The sequence below is a fragment of the Cryptomeria japonica genome, chromosome 8 (genome assembly GCF_030272615.1).
Source record: "Cryptomeria japonica chromosome 8, Sugi_1.0, whole genome shotgun sequence".
Classification (NCBI taxonomy): Eukaryota; Viridiplantae; Streptophyta; class Pinopsida; order Cupressales; family Cupressaceae; genus Cryptomeria; species Cryptomeria japonica.
The window spans coordinates 553,836,868-553,861,079 of record NC_081412.1 but is presented as its reverse complement, the minus strand read 5'-3'; the positions used below and the strand labels follow the sequence as shown (position 1 = coordinate 553,861,079).

General features: G+C 31.8%; 1 protein-coding gene and 1 long non-coding RNA gene across 2 annotated transcripts; both read left to right on the top strand.

Annotated features, from left to right (window-relative positions):
- Positions 1-616: 616 nt before the first annotated feature.
- On the top strand, positions 617-1,682 carry LOC131067046 (uncharacterized). The gene is made up of 3 exons (XR_009111764.1): positions 617-882; positions 1,238-1,337; positions 1,493-1,682. It is a non-coding gene; the product is annotated as an uncharacterized LOC131067046 (long non-coding RNA).
- A 15,541-nt stretch (positions 1,683-17,223) lies between these two features.
- Positions 17,224-18,687, top strand: LOC131067064 (putative G-type lectin S-receptor-like serine/threonine-protein kinase At1g61610). Its single transcript, XM_058001991.2, has 2 exons — positions 17,224-17,290; positions 17,447-18,687. Exons 1-2 carry the CDS (start codon positions 17,224-17,226, stop codon positions 18,685-18,687), a joined length of 1,308 nt encoding a protein of 435 aa, XP_057857974.2.
- The last annotated feature ends 5,525 nt before the right edge of the window (positions 18,688-24,212 follow it).

Here is a 24,212-nt window from a genome sequence, read left to right as displayed (position 1 = left end):
CCCACCTACATATCACAGCTCAGCAGCATTGCTTGAATTCTCTTCTGTGAGTTGAATAATTTATTATCTTCGTCCCATCTACATGTCTGACTCCAAGCAACTAATATGCTCACCAAGTTTCTTGATGCAACCAGGAAAATAATGTGTAAAAAAATGAATTTTATGTCCTATTTGACCCCACGTACATTATTTAACCTTGACCCGCCTGTCAGAAGATGTCAGGAAAATCGGAAGAAAACTATTATTTTGGCGTATTCACTGCGCTTGAGAAACTGCCACGAAATTCAGAAAGAAGATGATTCCTCTATTGTGAAGGTTATATAGTTTAGTTTATCATTGCAGTTGAGCAGTATAGAAACTTCCTCATTATGTTTGTTGCTGTGTCATTTGCAATCTGAAGAAGCTTCCTTTCGAAAAACTTCAAACCAATTGCAAGGAAATTATAAGGAAATTATAAATAATGTGGTTGAAGACCTTATAATGAGCTGTCGCCAGTGTTGTTGAAAGCCTCTTCTTTGAGTTATATAATTTATTATCTTCGCCCCATCTACCTGTCACAGTTCAATATTGTTGGAAGCCTCTTGTTTGAGTTAAATAATTTATCATCTTCGTCCCATCTACAAGTCCGACTCCAAGCAATATGTTGAGAAGAAAGCTCCATTTGTGGTACAGAACGCGGTTTGTTCAGAGAAAGACTATTATATTGTGAACGCGGTTTCTTCAAAAGTTGAATGTCTGGTTGTGGTTGTTCTTGGCCTAGATCTCGTTAATGGTATATGCAGCGATGAATAGCTGCCAAAATATTTAGTTTTGCCCTTTTCAAGAAAAGGCTCTCACTGAGAATTGGTTTCTCTGCTACATTAACGGATCTCACATTTCAAGGTACGATTATAAAGAACAAAAATTTCTTCATATATACTTCCATAATATTACATATGTTTTATAGATGCATTTATAATATAAATATGTTTTTTATATATAATTTTTTATATTTTTATGTTCTGTTCTCATTAATTCCTTTTTCTAAAGTTTTGTCTGCAATTATTCTTCTCACTCTTTTTTTTTAAATGATACATTGTTGTGTTCTGTTCCCATTAACCCCGCACATTTAGAGAGTTAATGTAGGCTTATTTTCACTGTAGATGGGATGCCCTAAAAGTACTCTCTGTAGCTATATTTCTGGGTCTTTCGATTGTCTGGTTCTTCTTGGCCCAGATCTCATTAATCTTATATGCAGCGATGAATAGGTGCCAAAATATTTAGTTTTGCCCTCTTTCAAGAAAGGGCTCTCAATGAGGATTGGTCTCTCTCTAGATTAACAGATCTCACATTTCAAGGTACGATTATGAAGAACAAGAATTTCTGTTCTGTTCCCATTACCCCTTCTTCCTTCTCAATCATTCTCTTCACAATTTTTTTTAATACATTGTTGTGTTCTGTTTCTAAAGACGTGTGGAATTTTAACGGACCGTAGGACTTTATGTTTATACAGATTAAAAAGGAATGATGACACCGATGCAGGGGTTACCTTTAGTTTGTTTCATTACCATAATATGTATCGCCTCGGCACGGGATTCTTCCACTACCACATATTATTATTGTCATGGGTCTTCTACGGTAGTTACAATCAGTAAAACCAACAATTCGGGAAACGCTACAAATAGTGAGTGATCATGACTTATCGGATCTTAATAATTCTGATTTGTATTTAAATCAGTTTTGTAATTAATGTTTTATTGTAAATATGTATTTAAATCAGTTTTGTAATTAACGTTTTATTGTAAATATGTATTTCAGTGAATTATGTTGTCTGCAGCTGATTAGGTTATTAGATATTGTAATCAATATTTTATTCATTCTATTATTGACAACTTGTTGGTTGCCTCTTTATATATAATCTTTTTGCTTTAGTTTAATATAAAAAAAATCCACTTTTCACATCAAATTAGTGTTACAAATCTAAAATCTATTTTTACTTAACTGAATGAAGCAAAGCAGTCCCAAATGAGTTATACAGACATTTGGTAGGAATGGTAATTTTATTTTTCCTTAAAAAGTAAATTATTAGCAAGAGAAAAAGATTTGAAGTTGAGATAGTTTTTGTTGATTTAATATTTAATAGTTTTTTTAATGAAGGTCATTCACAAATTCGGTTTTACTACTTCACATTGGAGGGCAAGAACTTCTTTGACTAAGAGTAAATAATATAACATTAATAGCTGTGATTTTAAAGTTGTTAGTGTTAATAAAGAGATTTCATAATTGAATGAAATGTATTTCTTAGATCTAAAAATAACAAATCATGTGATGCAACATTGATGCACCATTAAAATATGATTTAATGTAAATTGCCAATCAATTTTTTTTTTTAAATATTCTTAGATACCTCAACAAAAAAGCATGTTGATTAAACATCATATTTGATAAGATGATCTTGAAATCTTAATTATAAACATAAGACTTATCAAACAATCTGTTATAAAAAGAAAAACAATTTATAAATACAAATTATAACAATCACAGTGTTTCTTTATGCATACTTGTCTCTGGGTACAAGGCTGGACAGAAATTTGAATTTCCCAGTTTCCCCTTAATAATCATCCCCTGTTTCAACAGTACTGCCATGCTCTCACCTGAAATATATGGCCTCACACAAAGGTAAGGTTTCCTCTTTTCCTTTAAATTTACTAAGGTTTCTCTAAATTCTTACTCTACCGTAGACTCCTTTTCTAGCACATAAAGATAGAATGGAGAGCTCTTGGAAGGATAGCAGCTTACCAATTAGTACGTTTCATGCCTTTAGTTCTCGCTTCTCCACGCAGCCTCTTTTAGACTGCTTTGTTCCTTCTCTACTCTTTTTATCTTTTTTTTTGTCAAATATCTCATACACTCGAAATTATATGAGGGATCAAGTCTCAAATTTCTTTAATATCAAAAGAAAGTTTTAATTGGTTCAAGTAATATACTTATACTTACAATTACAATAAATATGCAAGTAAAATAATTGATATGTAATTTGTAATTTGTTTGACAACATGGGTGTTAAGATGGAAGGCTTACAACTTAAGAGAGAGGTAGAAATTTACTATTAAAAATAATTAATGATATTGATAATAAAAGATTCTCTTAATTGTGGTCTTTGATTCTTTCTTAGATAGTCGTAAAGGTTGTTGCTTGACCCTTATAAAATGACATAACAAAGTACATTCAAATTATTCATGAATTTTTGACTTAATCTTGTGGCACATGAATAATATTTTCATCCATTAGTACAAGTCATCATTTGACTATCATAATTTTTACTTGAAAAAGAGTCATCTACATTTGTTCTAATTCAAGAGGCTTCTAAAGAATTACAATCTTATATCTTAGCTTTTTCTAACCATTTGCATTCTTGTTTTCTGTGTCTCAGTTTTAGGATGGTTCATCTCCTTCCTAGAGGGCATAAATGGCCATGATCCTTCTATCACCAAATAATTCATTTTAAGTCCTAAAAGGGAAAAACGTTCATTGTGATAGGCCTAACCTTTGATGTTTCCAAAGAAGGCATCACTACAACCACTACTTTATCCATCAAGAGTATAAAGACTTGTTATACTTTGCATACATGCCCTCTTATTTTTCTGCTAGTCAAAATGAGGCCCTCATCTTTTCTTTCTTTGTCTTTTCTTTTCTTTTTTTCCACTTTCTCCTTTATTTTCTTTCCCTTCTCTTTGTTTTTCCATTGTTTGATTTTGTGTTCTTGTTTTCTTTGGAGTTTTAGGTCTCATAAGGACCTTAGGATTTACACTTAAGATTCTTGTAGTCCCTGCTTCCATAGTTTCTCATTCCCTATGTCATTTTGATTTTTGTTTTTCTTTCAGAACTTCAGGTCCTAAGAGGACCTTAAGACCTTGTCTTAGTGTCCTCTTTCCTCTTGAAGGTCCATTTCCTACTTTGTCTTAAATTATTTTGCTTCTGTGTGTTTCTTGGGGAATTTTGAAACCTGTAGCCTAGACTTCCAAACTTAGTCCCATAGTTTTTGTCCATTCTTGTTTCCTACTCCCTATTGCTTTAGCTTGTCCTTCAGGATTTTGCGATCCCAGAGACTACAATGACACCTAACCCACCCACCAAATTAATGGTGGTCTACCATTTTCAAAATTTGATATTTAAGATATTGTTTAGTCTCATTTACAACAACATTTCATACTAAAGTGATTTTGTGAGCTCTCCAAGCATCCAAGTGATCAAACTCTACTTTTCATGAGATTTGAAGCTTGAGTTTTGTCTCCTAGTTATCTTAGTTTTGGTGCCTTTTGTTTCTACATAGGTTTATCTATTCTTCTACATCATCCCTCAATGTCATTGGTTCCTTGCTTCTCATGCTTATTTTATTTGCCTTAATTTTTTTTTTCTTTGGTTATTGTTTTGGTTGTCGCTTCTTATAATATCCTTTGTGTTTTCCTACTTCATAGGGCTAGATTAGTTCTTTCTTGCTCTTAATTTATTAATAAGTTGGATGTGAAATTGGACTCAAATCCCATGCTCACCATTTAATCCAACCCCCAAGGAGTTCTTGGTATCGAATTACTCCATTTCAAAATATGCACTATAGGACTTTTAAAATCTCATGTTCTTGATCAATTGTGCCCTAAATGTGTATTAAATTCTTGCCATACCGAAATTTGACCTTCATCTAGTGTTGGTGCCTAATAATCTTACTTGTGGGATTTCAGACCCCACGACCCTTGGGGCTGACATCAAAACTCATATTGACCCCTCTAAAATGACTAAGTGTTGGATTTTCATAAACAAACTCTAAAACTTCAAGTCCTAGAGGGATCTTTAGACCTTCATCAAATTCTAGTTGCTACAAGATTTTGGATTCCTGAAGGCCCATATGACCTTTAAAACAACACATAATCATATTTGATTTGTACCTCTCTGGGACTTCAGGTCTTGGAAGGATCAAGAGACATATACCTTACACCTTCTCCAACCTTGAAACCTACAGTTGCCAAGCCATGAAGTATATACTTCAAGACTTTGGGTCCTGAGAGGGCATGAAGACTTTATCTTATGAACCATGAAACTCCCAAACACTCACTTCTTGAAATCATACTTAACCACTTTCTAATGCTTTCTTTTGGGATTTTCGATCCCAAGGAGACATCAAGACCTTGTCCTCATAACCTTCTTCTACTTGGAAACCCATCCCTTGGGCCACTTACTAAGAATCATATTCCATCCCTATGGGACTTCATGTCCTAAAGTGATTTGAAGACTTATACCTTAGAAAGTTGGAAGTTTCGAAGAGCTAGCTCCTAGGTCTTTTAGATTGCAGAGATAGATTATTCTTGCAGGATTTCAAGCTCGGCCACATCTATATACCAATCCTTGAAACCTTTATCCACTCAAAGTTTTGATTACTAAACCTTGTTCCTCCTAAAACCTTAAAACCCAAACTCTTCCTTTTAATATAATTTGATTTAATTAAAAGATTTAGACACTTCTTTTGGAATTATAATTGCATTCTCCAATCTTGCAGATGTCCAATGCATCAAGAAGAAGTGCAGTAGTAGAAGTAGCTCTTGAGGTTGGTCAAAGGAAAGGTAAAGCTACTAAAAAGGTTGATAAAGCACCTCTCACAATGTAATACAATTACCTAGGTGTGTTGGGTTTAAAGTCAACATGATTACTATTATGTTATTGTATACATTGACCTATAAGCCATGAAAACTAATATGTTTGTATATAAACCACTAGGAGATATAAAAGGATAGATATAAAAGTAGTCTTGGATTCTATTTATGAACAATTGGTCAATGTGCAAGAAATAAAGTTCTTCATTATTTCTTATTAGTGTGGTTCGAAAAAGGGATTAGAAATTTCCTCAGCCTAGAAACAAAAGGAATAAGAGGTGAAGGACCAAGGATGAACAATTTTTGGGACTTCTTCACTTAGCTACCATTCAAGGAAGTTGAGAATCATTTTAAAAGTGTAATGAAGTTTCTGTCTATGCAATAATCGATTAGCTGCCAAGGGATGTTGGCTATAGAATGTCAACAAAAGTAATGAAGTTGATTGATGGATGGGGATGCTGGCTTATTTAGAACCCTAAGTCAAATTATATTAGGTTGTGTGGGTTATATCAAGCACCCTTCTTGCTTCCAAGTTTTTGTAGTGACATGGTCATATGTGTTATAGGCCTTAAATTTGAACACATATGAAACTAAAGATAACCATGACCTTGTATGCAAGCTCAAGCCCATTATTCCAAATACACCCTGAGAGACTTTTGAGACAACATCAAAGATGAATTTGAAGTGATGAAGATGAAATATTATAGGCTCATAGCTTTCCAATTGAAGGTCTTTCGAATTTATGAAGACATCCCTAACAAGTTCTCTAACGATGGGGAGATTTTGGACCCCATCTATGAATTGAACAAAGTAGCTGGAAGTCACTCTAGTTAGGTGGTATGACAAGGAGGATGTGTCAATTAACATAGTTATAAATAGGGTCTAGAAGAAAATGGGTCCCATTCTTTTGACACCATAGGGCCACTGAAATAATTTTATTTTCCTTGGCTCGACCACGTATCATTATCCCGTAGTAGTGTCGAGCTAATCAGACTAGCACTTCAAACACCGTGAGGTTTACGTAAGGGCTCACTAGACATGTGGCAGCATATTGCGTAAGCACACATCCAATCAAATAAAAGTGAGTCAGACTTCAAAGAAAAGTATTTTTCCCTCCAAATAATGGGCCCATTGGACACATGGCATGATCTTGTAGCAGTGCGACTCTAATATATCTAACAGATTTGGAGCTTGCTGACCTATGAAGACCATTGATCTTGATTTACATTAGAAGCTTTGGCAAGGCTGAGAACTTAGGAAAAATTAAAGCTTGCGACTTAAAATAGATTTTAAAGCGCTCATACCAACTAATTATTAGGAGCATGGGGTAGGTAATAGAACGATCATTAACCCCTCGAAGCTATGACTAAAAACATGGTGATTGAGAATAACAGGCCAACCAATAAATAGAAACCAACGATTTAAGGTTAAATGTTAAGGTTAATAATTTTAGACTCTAGTAAATTTAATAAAGAGTGTGTCTTTTATGTTTCTTTTAGTGATTCTTTTTTAGTTACTAGCAGAATAGTGTCGGTAATATAACGATCATTAATCCTTCAAAGTTATGACTAAAAACAAGGTTATTGAGAATAACATGTCAACTCAAAAATAGAAACCAAGGGTTTAAGGCGAGATGCTAAGACTCACAATTTTAGACTTTGGTAAATTTAGTAAAGAGAGTGTGTCTTATGTGTTTTTAGTGACCCTGTTCTAGTTACTAGGAGCAGGGTGTTCGGTAATAGAATGCCTATTAACCCTTCAAAAGTATAACTAAAAACAAGGTAATTGAGAATAACAAGATAACTCAAAAATAGAAAACAAGGGTTTAAGGGTTTAAGGTAAAACACTTAGGCTCACAATTTTAGACTTTGGTAAATTTAGTAAAGAGTGTGTATCTTATGGTTTTTTAGTGACCCTTTTCTAGTTAATAGAAGCATGGTATCGGTAGTAGAACGAACATTAAACCTTCGAAGTTATGACTAAAAACTTGGTGATTGAGAATAACAAGTCAACTCAAAAATAGAAACCATCGGTTTAAGGTAAAATGCTAAGGCTCAAAATTTTAGACTTTGGTAAATTAAAGAAAGAGTGTGTGTCTTATGTTTTTTTTAGTGATCCTTTTCTAGGGTGTTTAGAGGTAATGGTTTTATATTTGGAACCAAGCTCTAGTTTATGCTACAACTCTCTAAATTTTTTGGTCAATTTGGGATGTCATCTTACTATTGCCTCATTATTTTTGATGGCTTGGAGTATAAGTCTCATCTTTACTCTTTGAAAAATTTGGTTGGAAAGTATATGTTGGATCTTTTAAGGTTATCGACATCTTATTAAGGATGTCTAGAAGACTCTATAAAAGAAACTTTGGTGTCTAAGTATTTTGTGGAAAAGTCTTAGCTCCATGTGATATTTAGATTTTGAAGCAATTATATTTAGATCAATTTTCATTGGCCTTACTCATTATTTCTTTGAGATCAAATCTTCTAATTAAGAGAATATAATATGTAAAAATGGTCCCCTCTTCCTCTAGGTTATTTCAAAATCAACATTGATGACTCTTTTCTTGGCAATCTCAATGCAATAGGGATTAGTGGAGTTGGGTAGGATAATGATGGTTTAGTTAACTTCTTTTTGTTTCTTATGGCATGAGGTTTGACACTAACACTAACAATTACATGGAGGTTTGTGCCATCCTTGTGGGGCTTTAGAGAAACTTTGTGAGCTAGGTTGCGAAAAATAATTTGTGAGATGGGTTTCATGATTTTTGTCTCCATTATGAATGTTGGAAGGTTTCACAATTTTTCTTGAAAGTTGCCATCTTATGTAGAGTAGATTCATCACCTTTCAAAAAACTTCATTTCCTTCTCCTTTATTCATATTCCTAGATAATAGAATGTTGTTATGGAATGTTTGGCTAAATGGGCCTCTAATATTAATTACAAATGGAAGATAATGAAATGAGAGTCCTTACTTTGTGTTCATATGCTTTAGAGTTTGTAGCACCTTCATAATGGTTTGGCTTGACCATTATGGTATGTTTTTTTATAAGATTTACTGTAAATGATGGTTTCATAGATTATTTTGATTTCTAAAGATGGTGGATTTATCAAAAATCTCCTTCAATATTTTTCCTATAGACTTGACTGTTTGAAAGTCCTTTCTATTAATTGTTTAAAAATAATATTAAAAATTCCAGAACATATTAAATTTCTTATATAGATTTATCCTAATAATAAATTAAATATAAGCTCACCATTAAATAGTTATTACATAACGATAATATATTCATAAAATGTTAAATGATTAAAATTTTATTATTTATTTTTGCAGGTGAAGGGCCGATGCCGATGCCGATGCCTCTAGGTAATAAATCGCTTAATCTCTAAACAAAATAATGAATGATATATATATTATATATATTCTCATATCAAGTCTAGGCTAGACTGCCGTTCCGGACGGATTAAAAAACATCGTTGTAGATTATATTTACACGAATTCAGAGAATTTTATACTGTACTCGAAGGTACCCATCGTAAGGTAATTTTATTTTTGCAGTGCCATTACCGCCAGAGAATGCAAAAAGGTTTCACATGCCTGGATTGAACGCTACTTGCGGTAAAACCTTAAATTTCTATACAAAATATAGAAGTCTTTTTGTCTCTTATTTCTATAGACTAACGATATTTTCAAAACTTTCTATTAACATAGTACATTAGATCTGGACCCGGCTGCAGTGGCAAATGGATTCAAAGAAAAATAGATAATAAAATTTAAATTATTTCAACATTGCTTTTGTTTTGACACGTTGGAGGACAATTTCACTTTTTCCAGGTGTGGTCATGGTTCCTATGTTGGTACTTCGGGGACATGATATTTACAATAGTTTCTTTATCAGAGTAGATTTGGGCAAGTCTATTGTCCGGACACAAATCGTTGTTGTAGATTATATCCAAACTAGTTTAGATAATTGATTTTAAGGTTATCAAATTATTTTTTGCAGGGCCCAGCGAATCCAACAAAGGGAGACCTGCGCCTGCTCCGAAGAGTAAAAGTTCTGTTTTTATGAAATTTTCACCGCAGAATTAGTTATTTACGAAACTATTTTCAAACATAGTAGATCTGGAATAGGCACAAGACAATTTTGACACATTAGCACAAGACAATTTTATTTTTGCGGAATTGACATCCAGAGAAAAAATCTTAAAATTCTAAAGAAAATATGAAGTGTTCTTTTTGTTTTTTTAATCGTATAATTTTCCATAGCAGCCTTCTTGATGAATTAAAATAAATCATTGTTGCAGACTGTATCTAAACATATTTAAATAATTAATTTTAAGGCAATTTTATTTTTGCAGGGACCATCACATCGAGGATACCTGTGCCTGCTCCTACGAAGGGTAAACTATTGTTTTCTTAATTAATTTCTCCATAGAATAATAACAATTTTTACAAAACTTTATTTAAAACATACTAGATCTGGCAGAACTTTAAGATATTTAAATTTAAATAATCTTGAAGATTTATTATTTTACGCATTAGTATAAAACAATTTTAATTTTGCTGAATTGGCATCCAGAGAAAAAATCTTAAAATTCTGAAGAAAAGATGAAAGTCCTTTTTTTTCATCAAAATTTTTCGTAGTAGATCTGGGGAGGGCTGCTTTTAGAAAAATATTTGTTTCTATTTATATCTGAAAAAAGCAATTTAAATAATTAATTTTAAGGCAATTTTAATTTTGCAGCGCCTATCACACCCACTCAGGGGATAGTTGTACCTTCCTTCTCCTACGAAGGGTAAAAGTACTATTTTTTTTTTTACAGATCATAATGTTAAGCGGAGTAGTTCCTGAAATAAACTATCTGATTTTTTTAATATCAAATACAATACTGCTTTTTTTTTCAAAAAACTTTATCCATTGAATAACAATATTTACAAAACTTTTTTTTTTATTTGAGACGCAGTAAATCTGGAATAGGCTTACTGTTAACAGATTCAAAGGGAGAATCATTGCACATTATCTACAAACAAATTTAGATAGTTAAATTTAAATAATACTCCAAGATGACTATTATTTTGACAAATTAGCACAAGAAAACTTTATTTTTGTGGAATTGACATGCAGAGAAAATATCTTAAAACAAAGTTTAAATAATTAATATAAGAAATTTTTTAAACTAAATTTTTACACAGTAGACATGGGGAAGACTTTTGTTACTAGTTTTAGTTTTTTGCACTTGTTGTGCATGCAGTAAGGAAAACACTTTTAGTTTAATGTGTTTTTTGTTTTTGTTTTGCTAAATCAATAACAGTTTGCAGACTGTTGTCATAAGCTTAGTTTTCAATTTTTAGTTTTAAGCTTTCTCTTTTTTTTTTTCCTTAATCTTAGGAAAGAAATTGTTTGCTATCATTCAAATTTATATTCATGTTTTTCAATATAACGAGTGTTTGTATTCAGCTTAATTTTGTGCAAATTTAGTTTATCATATGTAGTTATAATATTTGAGCTTTTTTTCTGAATTGAATATTGTTTCTTTGTTGTATGATTTGACTATGAGCAAGTTGTTGGATTTTTTATTGTGTAGGTGGCAACGTTAGAGAAACGGTTATCTCCACATGGCTAATGGTAAAGATTTACATATTCAGCTTCTATTGTTTACAGGGGACAACTATGATTATTGGAGTATCAAAATGAAGAACCTACTATTATCTTAAGAGCTCTATGCATAGACATCAGAACAAAAAACTCACCTGAAAAAAACAAAAAAGAGGAAAACAAACCTCTTTAAACCATTCTATCTGCATTGGATGTTACAATTTTTCCTCAAATCGCCAATATGACAAAATCAAAGGATGCATGAGAGACTCTACAAATTGCATATCAAGGTACAAACAAAACCAAATTGGTAAGACTTCCAAACTTTTGAAGAGAATATGAAAATTTGAGGATGAAGGAATCTAAGTCCATTTGAATGAATTTATTCCTAAGATTCAAGCTATTGTTAATCAGCTTAGGACTGAAGGAGGAATTCTAATAGAATAAAAAATTATAGAATTTATTTGAGATCTCTTTTAAGTCCAAGAAGAAAATTTCAAATCTCCTCCCTTTCACACTACTAAATCTCAAGGTGAATCTTTTAGTAATAACAAAGGAAGAGGTAGATGTTGAGGACATTTTTTTGTGGATTGAAGGAGTATCTAGTGTAGATATTGTGAAAGGTATGAATATAATGAATCTTAGTGCAAAAAGAAAAAATCTGACTTGAATAAGTCAAGAGATAATTATACAAAAGAACCTTTAGAAGAAAATAATTCCACATTCTTTGTACATAACTTGGCAAAAGAACACAGAGGATATCTAGTTTTTTGGACAATGACTGTTCAAATCACATGATAGGTAAATCTAACTTGTTTGTCAAATTAGATGATTCGGTGAGAAGTCAAGTTAAATTTGAAGATGATAAGATGTTTGATGTAATGGAAAAAGGTACCTTTACAATCAAGACTAAGCAAGAAGAAACCGCCCCTATTCATAATAAGTTCTTTGTGCCAAAGTTACAATATAGTATTTTGAGTATTGGGTATCTTCTGCAAAAATGTTAGAAAGTAGTGTTTGAAGATAATTGCTGCCAAATATTCGATAATCATCATCTTGTAGCAAAGACTTACATGGCATAAAATATATTGTTTCTTCTCATATTGGTTAATCAACCATAGATGATTTGTGGTTATAGCATCAATGCTATTGTCATCTGAATTTTAAAGGGTTAACTCTGCTAAATAAAAAAGAATATGGTGAGAGGACTATTTGCAGTCAAGGCAAAAAAGGAAGTTTGTTTACGGTGTGCACTTAACAAGTATCATCATGATAGTTTTCGGTGAACAAATTTGGAGAGCCAAATATACTCTAGAGATTGTGCATTCTAACACTAGTGGTGACATACAAGAGAAATCACTGGGTAAGAACCTTTAGTTTTTAACTTTAATTGATTATTACTCTCACCACACTTGGGTTTATTTTCTTAAGCAGAAATATGAAGCCTTTGCATGATTCAAGAATATCCTGTCAAGATACTCATAGTAAATAGAGGGGGAGAGTTTACTTCTAATGAGTTTGTTGATTTTTGTATTAAGAGTGACATGCAAAAACACCTTACTACTATGTACACACTTCAACATAATGGTATTGCTAAAAGAAACAATCACACCATTGTTGAAATGGCATGAATCATGAAGACGAAAAATGTTCCACATAATTTTTGGGGAGAAGTAGTTGTCACAACCGTATATATTTTGAACTAAAGTCCCATGAAAGTAGTTCAAAATATCACTCCAAACGAAGCCCAGAGTAGTCACAATCCTTTAGTGGCTCATCTTTGAGTCTTTCTCTTCTCGACATATGTGCATGTTCCAATTCAAAAGTGCAAGAAGTTGGATGCCAAATCCCAACTTTGTATCTTGGTGGTATATTCTACTACAACTAAAGGATATATACATTCTATAATCTTGACACAAAGCAACGGATTGATAGTCAGGATGTCTTTTTTGATGAAGTGAGAGTATGGCAATGGAAAGATGATGTGCAACCAAATCCATCAATAATCAAAAGTTACGTGGAGGATGATAGTGTTCCTCCTCTATCCACAAGCTCAAGTGGAAGTTCAAGCTCCAATTCTATTCCTCCAAGATCACCAATTTTTTCTAGTAGCATGAACTCAATCAAAGATTCACCTCCACCATGACCTCCCACATCAGCTCCAAGAAAGGTGCAAAGTTTGGTTTGAATTTATCAAAGGAGTGCAACTATAAATGTAGTTGTTAATTTTTTTGAGCTTAGTACAATTCAAATTGAACCCGCTATGTATGAAGAAGTAGTGAAAGTACCAATATGGGTTAATGCTATGAATGATGATATGAATTTTATTTATAAGAATAGTACTTTTTAATTAGTTCAACTTCTCAAAGATAAGCAAGTGAATAGTGTGAAAGGGATATATAATGTCAAATACACATGTAGGTGGCTCAATGGAATGACATAAGGCAAGATTAGTTGCCAAGAGATATGCACAAACTCCTAGAGTAGATTCTCCATAGACTTTTTCTCCTATGGCTAGACTTGATACAATCAAGATCATATTGGCTATTGTTGCACAATACAAGTGTTTAACATTTTAGATGGATGTGAAATCAACATTCCTTAATGGTTACATAGATGAGGAAGTTTGTGTGGAACAACCTATGGGCTATGAAGTTCTAGGAAAAAAACACTTAGTTTAAAAGTTGAAGAAATCTCTTTATGGGTTGAAGAAAGCTCCGCATGTTTGGTATGCTAGGATTGGTAGTCATTTCATGAATAGATCATTCAACGAAAGCAACTTAGAGACTACAATGTATGTCCAATGTATTGGTAAGGATAATCTCATAGTTTGCCTTTATGTTGATGATCTTATTTATATAGGTTACAACAAAGATCTCATGGAGAAATTTCCAAGTAGAAATGAAACAAGAATTTGAAATGTAATATCTAGGATTCATGCACTATTTTCTTAGTGTGGAGGTACCACAAATATCAAAAGGTATATATATTTCCCAAACCAAGTATATAGCTAATTTATTGAAGAAGTTTAGAATGGTGGCATGCAAAACACTTGCAACCCCCAAAAGAACTTGGTGAAAACTTAAACAAGGAAGATGTCAGTTCCAAGGTTGATGCTACTTTGTATAGAAGTTTGGCTAGAAGCCTCATGTACCTCACAACCACTAGACCGAATATTATGTATGTAGTGAGCCTCATCTCTCAATCTATGCAAGACCCACATGAGTCTCATTGGTGGGCCACTAAAAGAAGCATGATTTATGTGGGTGGTTCAAAAAGATTTGGCATTCATTATTTTCATGTTATAAAGTTTGAGCTAATTGGTTGCACAAATTCTGATTGGGTTGGTTTAGTGGATGATAGAAAATCTACATTTGATTATGTTTTTTATTTGATATTAGAGTTGTCCCTTCTAGTAGTAATAAATAGGAAATAGTGCTATAGCATCATAAAATTGTGACCTTGCAATTTTTTACTGTATTTGGGTTTTTCCATTGGCAGATGAATCCCTAAGCCTGATTGGAGACTCCAGACATGGTCTAAATGCCTGAAACTTGCACCCCACACTACTTTCTGTCATTGCCTATCCTAAATTAGGGCACGACAGGGGCATGTCACCCCTATCCCTACCCTATTTTGGGCCTCCTTTGAGCCAACATTGCATTGGGCTTGTCAATTGTGAGCGGTAAAAAGTTTTCCAATGTCAGCCTAAAACAAAAAAATTAGTTAAAAGCTCCTAATTGGCAAGTATATAAGGAGTATTTCCCCTCCTATTTAAAAAAATAAGCGAAATTCAATAAGTTAGGTGGCAATAAGAGACAACAAGTTGATCATAAAGAAAAAGAAAACATTCAAGCATTCAAGCATCCATTGAGAATTTCAAGTCTCCTTTCAAGGCTAGTTCTTGCATTCAAGTCAAGGATTCAACCATTGAAGAGGAGATCTCTACCAATATTCAAGACAATTTATTCCACATATCCTTTCAAGCAATTTCATCAATATTTCCTTTTATCTACATGCAAATTTTTTCAATCACTTGGTTAATTCCTAAACTGGGTTTGACCCGAAGGCAAATCCCCAATGCCAACAACATTTCCCCTCTTTTCAATGTGTAGGTTGTAGGTGCGCAGCTATAATTGCAGGTTTGGGCTTCATTTTCAGAGATAAAAAAACCCTTTTTGGCGCACGAATTTTTTAGAGGACCAGGTTTAACTTCAACCCAGTCCCGACAAGTTTTGCTCAAATTTGCAGGGAAGCTTCGTCTCAACATTTTACTGCTACTTTCAGGTGCACAACTTCATCCCGCATCTCCATCTCAAGATATAAATGCTTCTTTGTCATCTTTACGCTTAGTCTCAATACACTTAATTCAAATTGTCTATTTTAAAAGAGGGTTACTTTACTTTCAAAATTCATTGTCAATCCCCTACAATTCACTTAGCATTCAATCTCTTTCGATTGCGATTGGATCTAGTGAATTCAACCCCATTTTTTAAATGTAATGTGCATGAGAAGTTGAACGGAATCTTTTGTGAAACTTTCACTCCTTTCTTGAGGAGGGTAAAGATTTCCACTTGATCTTCCCTCATCACTTTTCGATCTTCCCTCATCACTTTTCACCCCATTAGAAGTGCATCTTTGTTCAATAGAAGTAGAATACATTGCAACTACATAAACAAATTCTCAAGTAGTATGGATGAGATGGATATTGGTAGATCTACAATTCATTTAGGAGCATCCAATCACCACCTATTATAATAAAAATAGCATTATTTCCATGACAAATAATTCTATGTTTTATGCCATAATGAAGCACATAGAGATCTAACGTTATTGCATTTGTGACTTGGTTCAACATGGGCAAGTAGAGTTACAATTATGTACTTCATCTAAGCAAGTTGTCGATACCTTCACCAAAGCTCTTTCAACAACAAGATTTAACACTTTTAGGCATCAAATAGGTCTCACCTCCATTGACCATTCAGGGGAAGATTGAAAATAGGAATGATCAATGAAGGATCATGCTTTTTAATTTTAATCTTTTGTTTTATTAGAACAACAATTTGTAAAGTTTTGTTTTTATTCTTTGTAAAAACTGTTGTATATACGGTTTTAATTTTATGCTTTTGTAAATCAACAATTTACAAATTGGTATTATAAATTTAATTGTCAGTTTTTTGTTTTAAATTTTAAGATTTACTTTTTTTCTTTTTCCTCTTATCCTTAGAAAAGGAATTGTCTATAATATAAAACAGTTCTCTATCATTAAAATTTACATTCAAAACTTTCAATACAATAAGTTTTTACACTCAGCTCAGTTTTGTGCAAATTTAGTTTATCATATACAATAATGATTATTTAAGGTTTTTCTCAGCTGAATATTATTTCCTTGTTGTATGATTTGAGTGTTTCAAATTCATCATCTTTCACTGCCACTTATACGAGGGACAAAAAGGTCTCTATAGAATTTACAAGTTGTTTTTTAGAACGTAGTAGATCTGGAAGAGGCTTACAATCCGCCAGATTCGAACGAATCGTCATTGCACGTTATCTTCAAACAAACTTAAATTATTAATATTAAATAATACTTGTAGATGGCTACTATTTTGACTCATTGCAAGACGTGCGAGAAGTGGTAACTATAGACAAAATCTTAAAATTCTGAGCATCCTACCAATAGGAAAATCTTAAAATTCTGAAGAAAATATGAGTCTTGTTTTATTTTTTTTCACTTAAGATGATAGGTCAGACAAATCGTTAATGCAGAGTATATACAATCAAATTTAAATAATAAATTTAATTAATTCTATGATACTTGAAATTTGCTATAACTTTATTTGAATTATTGTACGACAAATTTATTTCGACGGGTGAAAGAGCAATCAATTGGATTTCCATGCCTCCTACGGGTGGCAAAATCTTAAACGAACGCTGAAAATCCTGTTTGCCATTTTTTCCCTTATTGACTACTGATATTTACTTTCGTTCTTAGGTCGGGACCGCGCTAACATGCTGCCCAAAACCCCCAGAGTTCACAAAAAAATTTCTCCAGTTAAAATTGTTATTATTGTAGCCGGTAAGTGATCATAACTTTCCAAATTTAATAAGATAATAAAAATTACTGTTACTAGTCTGGATTGTTGTGCTGAAGCCTGAAGAAAGCAACTACAATGTGAGCCATAGAGCATTTGGCAAAGGTTTAATTTTACAATTTTAAATTTCTCTGTTGCAGTTATTGCAGTTGTTGCAGTTGTGCTAGTAACAATCATCTTCATGTCCTACAAGAAGATTTACAAACCTGAGCCCAAAAAGGAAGGAACAGCTACCTCTTTACCTTCAGCAGATGTAATTATAGAGGGGAAAGCTGGTGCTCAACAAATGCAGGTTCATTTAGGTTTATCCTCAAACGTGCAAGTGGCGCCTTTTATAGCAGAAGCAGAAACAGGAAGAATTGTAGAGATGCACGCAGGTCTCTCCTCCAACCACCAACTGTTCCTCGAGCCCAGAGAAATTTATACAAACCTCTCGTTTGATGATATATTTTATATTAAAAGGCATTGCCGTGAGTCTCGTCCAAGTGGTGAAGGAAGCTTTGCACGAGTTTATAAGATGAACTTCCACGGTATAGATTTGGCTATAAAGGAAATAGAACATAAATCCCCTCACACCAAAAGATGGGTGGAGAATGAAGTTACTCTTCTACTGGGAAAGGAGCACATAAACATTAACAAGCTGTGTGCTTGGTGTATAGAATCAAGCATATCCTACTTGGCCTACATGTATATAGATGGATGTTCTCTCGATGCTTACTTGAGAGGAAATTGTACAGGGTTTTCCTACAGCTGGAAACAGAGCTTCAGCATGATAATGGGCATAGCCAAGGGAATTGAATTCTTGCACTGGAATAAAATCATTCACGTTGATATCAAACCTCAGAATATTATGGTGGATGCTAATGATAATGAGGCAAAGATTGTTGATTTTGGGCTTTCCAAGCATGTAGATTGGGAAGGCACACACAGGACAACTGGTATGGTAGTTGGTACTAGAGGGTATTGGGCTCCAGAGTATTGTTGGAATAACAAGATCTCTTATAAACATGATGTTTTCAGTTTTGGAATTGTTGTGTTAGAGGTGATAACTGGGCAGAGGCATGTTGATGAAGCACGAGGCTCCAGTCAGTTCCATATTCCAGGATATGTAAGGCACATGATAGAGAATGACCGTTTTGAAGAAGCTGTAGACTTAAAACTTAAAAAGGATGGGTGGGACATCTTTGCTGTAGAAGAAGCTCTCGCTGTTGCAAACATAGCCCTCAGATGTGCTCACTCAGAGAAGGTCGAGCGACCTGACATGAATCTTGTGGTCACACAACTCACTTCTACGATGAGCAGTGGCGACAATAGCATCAGTAGTGGACAAAGAGAAGAAGACATTGTACCTATCGAAGATGTTACATCTTCACAAATTTGATTTCTGGAATATTTTGAGTTTTGTTGAAATTTGGACTAATTTGAACTAATGTATTCTGTGTGAGGAACAATTGTTTATTTTGTAGATTTCAGATATATGGTAACGCAAATCTTATCCTTTCTCAAGGAAAAACTGTGCAACACCAATTTCATGTCAAAATCAGTGAAGTGTATGTCTTATCCCAACTGAAAATTTAAACAACATGTAACTCATTTATAATAATGAATTTTAAGATTAAAATTTAAATGTCAGGTTTATATATAATCAATACCCAGAAAATCCTCTTATTAATGATCCATGGACCATATCATCCAAATATTTCTTGTTTTATGTGCTATACCATCCAAATTTTGCTTCTTTTTCTTCTCATATGCATCTTGACCTGCGCCATTGTTCTCGACGACATATGGAATATTAGAGAATTTTTTAGTACTATTCAGTTAAGTATGGTTAGAATGAAAGAATAATGAAAGAAGAATGAATGTTTGTTTTATTGTTTTTGTTCATTTTAGTTAATTGGTTGCCTCTTGCATTTTATTCTTTTTATTAATTTAATCAATCATTATAAAGAATTAATTTTTTTAACAAAAATATATAACTTATATTCAAATTTTTATTTCAAATGTAAAACTGTCATTTTCCTTTTTCCCTTTTTAATAGTTGTATTATTGTTTTAGTTTTACTGGTTGCATTAAAATATATTGTAATATTTTTATGTAATGTAAAATACTAAATATATTAATACTATAAGATAATAAAGTTGTACATTTAAATATATTTATTGTTAATTATTTTTATATATAAAATTTGATAGCCAATGAAATAGTATATAAAAATATATAATTGTAGAAAATAATTTTTTTTTTTAAATCCTACAAAATAATTATTGTTTGAGAGCAAGCAAAAGAGGAATAATCAAAAGATAAAAAACACAATAGGTCATTCTCCATGGGTAAAAAATAATAGTCATAAAATATTTTTTTAAACTGTACTTGATAAATACAACATTATTACCAAAAACAGTATATAGTAGTGACAATTTTTTTTAAAATAATCATCTTTTAACAAATGTTTTAATTTTGATTTGAGTGTAAATTATAATATGTGACCAAATGTTTTTACACTTGATAGATGAGAAAATTTTCACCCACCTCAAAACATTCACTTTTTATTTTTAAAATTATATTATAAACATGGTCTTCTTTTTTCTTGTCTTAATTAAAAAAAATATTAAACATATTTTTAATAATTTGATTTTTTTACCATTTAAGAATTTTGAATATCTTAATAATATTTTATTATCCATACTATTAAATACACTTCAAAAAATAAAGGAAAAGATGTATGATATTTATGTTAATAAACTCCAAAAAATGGAGAATAGATATATGTTATGTATCTAAATAAATACTAGTATAGATATCTTAAATACATCTATCTAAAAGATGGAAGAGATTATTGCCTCTACATTTCACAAATATAATTTTAGTTTGTTTAGGTATTATGATATCCTCCCCTTCTCTCTATCTCTCTCCGTTTCCCTTCATCTTCATCTCTATCTTCCTATCAATCTCTCTTTATTTCCTTACCTCTACTTGCATCTTTCTCTAGATATCTATGTTCTCCCCCTCCCTCTTTCTCACTATATTGTATTTCTCTATCTATCCCTCTCTCTTTATTTATTTATATTATCATTCTCCCCCTCTGTATCTTCATATCTCTTTCTTACACACATACACACAAAAAGGAAAATAATTAAAAATAATTAAAAAATATCTTTTGTATATTATCATAAATTATTAGAAAATAATAACTTAATATGCAGTAATGTCTAATGCAAAAGGATCATTAGAAAATGATAACTTACTATGCTATAATGTCCAAGGAAAAAGGCATGAAAAATATGTGGCAAAATATAATTCTATCAAAATCAATAATCATTTGAAAAAAAGAAGGAAATTTGTTCACTTTAAGGTTTACATTTTTTAGTGTTTGGATCCTATATGTGAATGCATACTTGATTTGAAACTATTACTTCTCTCATGAGAGCTTGGTTGCACAAGAAAAATCATTTTGTAAACCTTCTTCCCATTAACCTTTATATGCTAAATAAATGTATGCAAAAATTAGATCAAAATTTTCCATAATTGACCTTCAATATCTCTTTGGAATACCCATTGCATGCCAAGATGTGATAGATAGTAAATATTTATTCATACATTGATATCAATATATTTTATATTTCATATTTATATTTCAAAATATAATATTTATATTTGATAACACAAACTACTATTTAGACAATTATTTATATAGAATTTCAAACTTTCATAATTTTTTCATATATTGCTAAATATTTTTACTCTATGACTATATCTTCTTCTAAAATTTATTTAAAAACAATTTGCTATTTAGACAATCATTTGTATAGAATTTCAAACTAATTTAATTCTTATATTTTGCTAAATATTTTTAATTTATGACTATATCTTTCATCTTCAAGAATTTCTCTAAAACTAATCTACATTATTCTACAATTTAATCTTTAAACTAATCCAAATTTTTACAACGATGACCCAAAAAAAACTGGTTTTTTAACATGTTTTATTGTAGGCTGACTATTTTTTTTATTGTTACCAATCTATTCCAAATTTGTTCTAGGAAATTATACTGCTTTATCGTTTTCGCAGTAGAGAAAGGTGTGGGCCAATCAAAATTGTGTGGCAACTATAATTTCACCAATCTCATGGTATTCTACATTGGCTGCCATTTTTTTTAATTCTTTTTGTCTTACATGAACGCGGCACTAGATGACAAAATGAGTAACAACACGAGTGCAGTTCTTACTATGTAGTACAAGTATATTTTGTTTCGTTATATATACTGTCACATGTGCTCATTCAGACACTAAACCAAATAATATGTTGCAGTCCAAGCATCTGGAATGACACATTAGGTACCATCACCAAATTTTGATAAAAACATAAAAAATAGTGGCTTTGGAATACCTTGGACACCAAAATCACCTTGAAAGTTTTGTAATACAAATTGTAAGGATCATCATATTGTTTTACTTGAGTCATACATTAATTATTAGGTGCAATGTTTTCTATGAAGAATGTTCCATGGGCCCTTAACATGTTTTTTTTTTTTAACCTTTTTCACAATATTTTTTTAGTAGACATGATTATTTTGATAATCAGTGGTCAAATTAAATAGATGATTTAGAGTATCAAAATATCTCAATGGATTAGCTTTAGAGGAAGACCTATTTTACTTTCATCCAGATTAGAGATTTAGAAAATATTTCTAATGAGATTCAAAAGACTCACAATGATGAAAGTTCTAAAATAATTGGTCATCATAATTTTCATAAGACTAGAAAGATTTTTCACTTTTCTTTACAATAGAAATTGTTGGTTCCAATATCTTTAAATCCAACTTGTTCTCTAAGTCTTAGATGTGTCAAACCTAGAGCAACATACCTCTCACTTATGATTCGTAGGGGAAAATAGACCAATTGCTAAGAGTGGATAATCTCTCCATTCTTAATTTAACTAGACCTAAGAGGGGCTTTTGTATAGGTATCCTTAATAGGATTGATCATAAATCAAGGTGGAACAATCAAAAGACTACAATAGTACCCAATGTATGTTAGGTCCCAAAGGTTGTTACTATTGGAGTTGATCACTTAAACTCATAGCTCCCAAAGATAACCTACAATCAAACACTTGTCACAAAATGAGAGAGAAGCAAAGAGATATGGAATCCAAAACACAAATGATCCATAAACATGAATCATAAATTGATTATGTAAAGCTGAATGAATTATAATTATATAATGTTGTTCTTTAAAGAAAGCACAAAGATTCCCTAAGCCAAAAATGGGAGAACTACTTAAGGTGAAAGCATGAGGAGCTAAAAAGACTCAACTCTATCTAAACTAGTGCACACCAAAGCTAGCCATAAGCAAGAAATCCTAAGTGAACTTAAGAAAAACGTATAACTAGAAGTTAAAAAACAACTAAAAGTTAAAATGCTCTAACACCTTCCCTTAAGGGAAACTTAGGGAGAAGTAAAAAATCCTCTAAATGCATGATGGGTACTGACAAATAAAGGCCTTATTAGGTACCCAATTACAAACCATTGCAATGCAATCTCTCACAAACAAAGGAAAGGAGATTAACCCAGTGGTATAAAAATATTCTCCAAAATAGAGAAAAATAGAATGAAGTCACTAAGAATCCTCCAAGATTTTAATGTCCCAAAAGAATAGGAACATGTAAATGGGTAAGTGCAAGAAGTTGTGTCCAGTTTTTGGCCAAAAAGTGGAAGTTTTTTCCCTTTTTTTTCGATTTCGTCTCGTTTGACCTAAATATTTGAGGCACTTAAAAAATGAATATTGAAAAAATTCAGTAATAGAAAATGTAGTGCTCGAAGTCTTCTTTCCAAATATGTAATTTATTTTAATACCCAGATCATAAAAATGAAGTTTGAATAGGCATTACTAAAACCTATAGTTTAAAAGTCACTTTCATGGACCATACCATGCCCGTGTATGGCAAGAATAATTCGAACTAAATGAAATTATTTTTATAAATACTTTTAGGAAAAGATCTATAACTCACTCACCTTCGATGAGAATATTTTTTTGTAATTTTTTTCTTCATATTTTTTTTTTTGTTAATTTTTTATTTGACATAATCGTTGTTTTGAAAAATTCTTGTGTACGGCAAGCATAATTTGACCTAAACTTAACATTTTTTGGTTTTTCTTCAAAAAAAACTGTATAGAATTGTCTCTAGTTTGATGCCATATAAAAAAAAATTCAAAAAACTTACAGACAAAAAAGTTATTAAAAAACTAAAAACCCACGTTATTTTGAGCTTATAGACCTCTTTCATTAGTAATTATTTTAAAAATAAAAATATTGATCAATTTTTTAAAAAAGTTACATATTTCGAATCTAGACAATCTCTACTGTAATGGGTTTTCATTGTTTAAAAAAATTCTGAAAATTTGGTATCCAGATATATTTTTGAAGTCATTATTTTATATGAAGATTGATTTGGCCTTCAAGTTGCAGGTCAAACCAAGTCCAAGTCAAAGGGTCGGCTATCCAAGCCATTTCCCAAGCCAAAACCGAAGCTACAACCGAACCAAAGTTTGAAATTTTTAAAAACAGGATTCCATTTACGAAACGGGATCCCGTTTCGTTTTTTAAAATAATTAAAAAAGCATTTAGCAAACGAGATCCTATTTCCCTTTTTTTTTATTTTATTTTTTTTAAATAATTAATTTTTTTTTTTATAAATAAACTATATATACATTTGTTTTTAAAAAATTTAATTTTTTTAAAAAAACAAACAAACTATATATTCATGAAATATAACATTTAAGTTTAAGTCACATTTCCCTTTATCTTTTTCCTTTCTTGTACTTTAAGTTATATTTCATGTATATATTGGCAGGATGTTTGAGACTGGTTTCAGATCTCTAAGAGTTATAATACAGATTCTAGATTT

Coding starts and splice junctions, on each gene's coding strand:
- LOC131067064 (XM_058001991.2), top strand. CDS start 17,224: ATGCTGCCCAAAACCCCCAGAGTTCACAAAAAAATTTCTCCAGTTAAA. Junction 17,291..17,446: donor AATTGTTATTATTGTAGCCG/GTAAGTGATCAT, acceptor TCTCTGTTGCAG/TTATTGCAGTTGTTGCAGTT.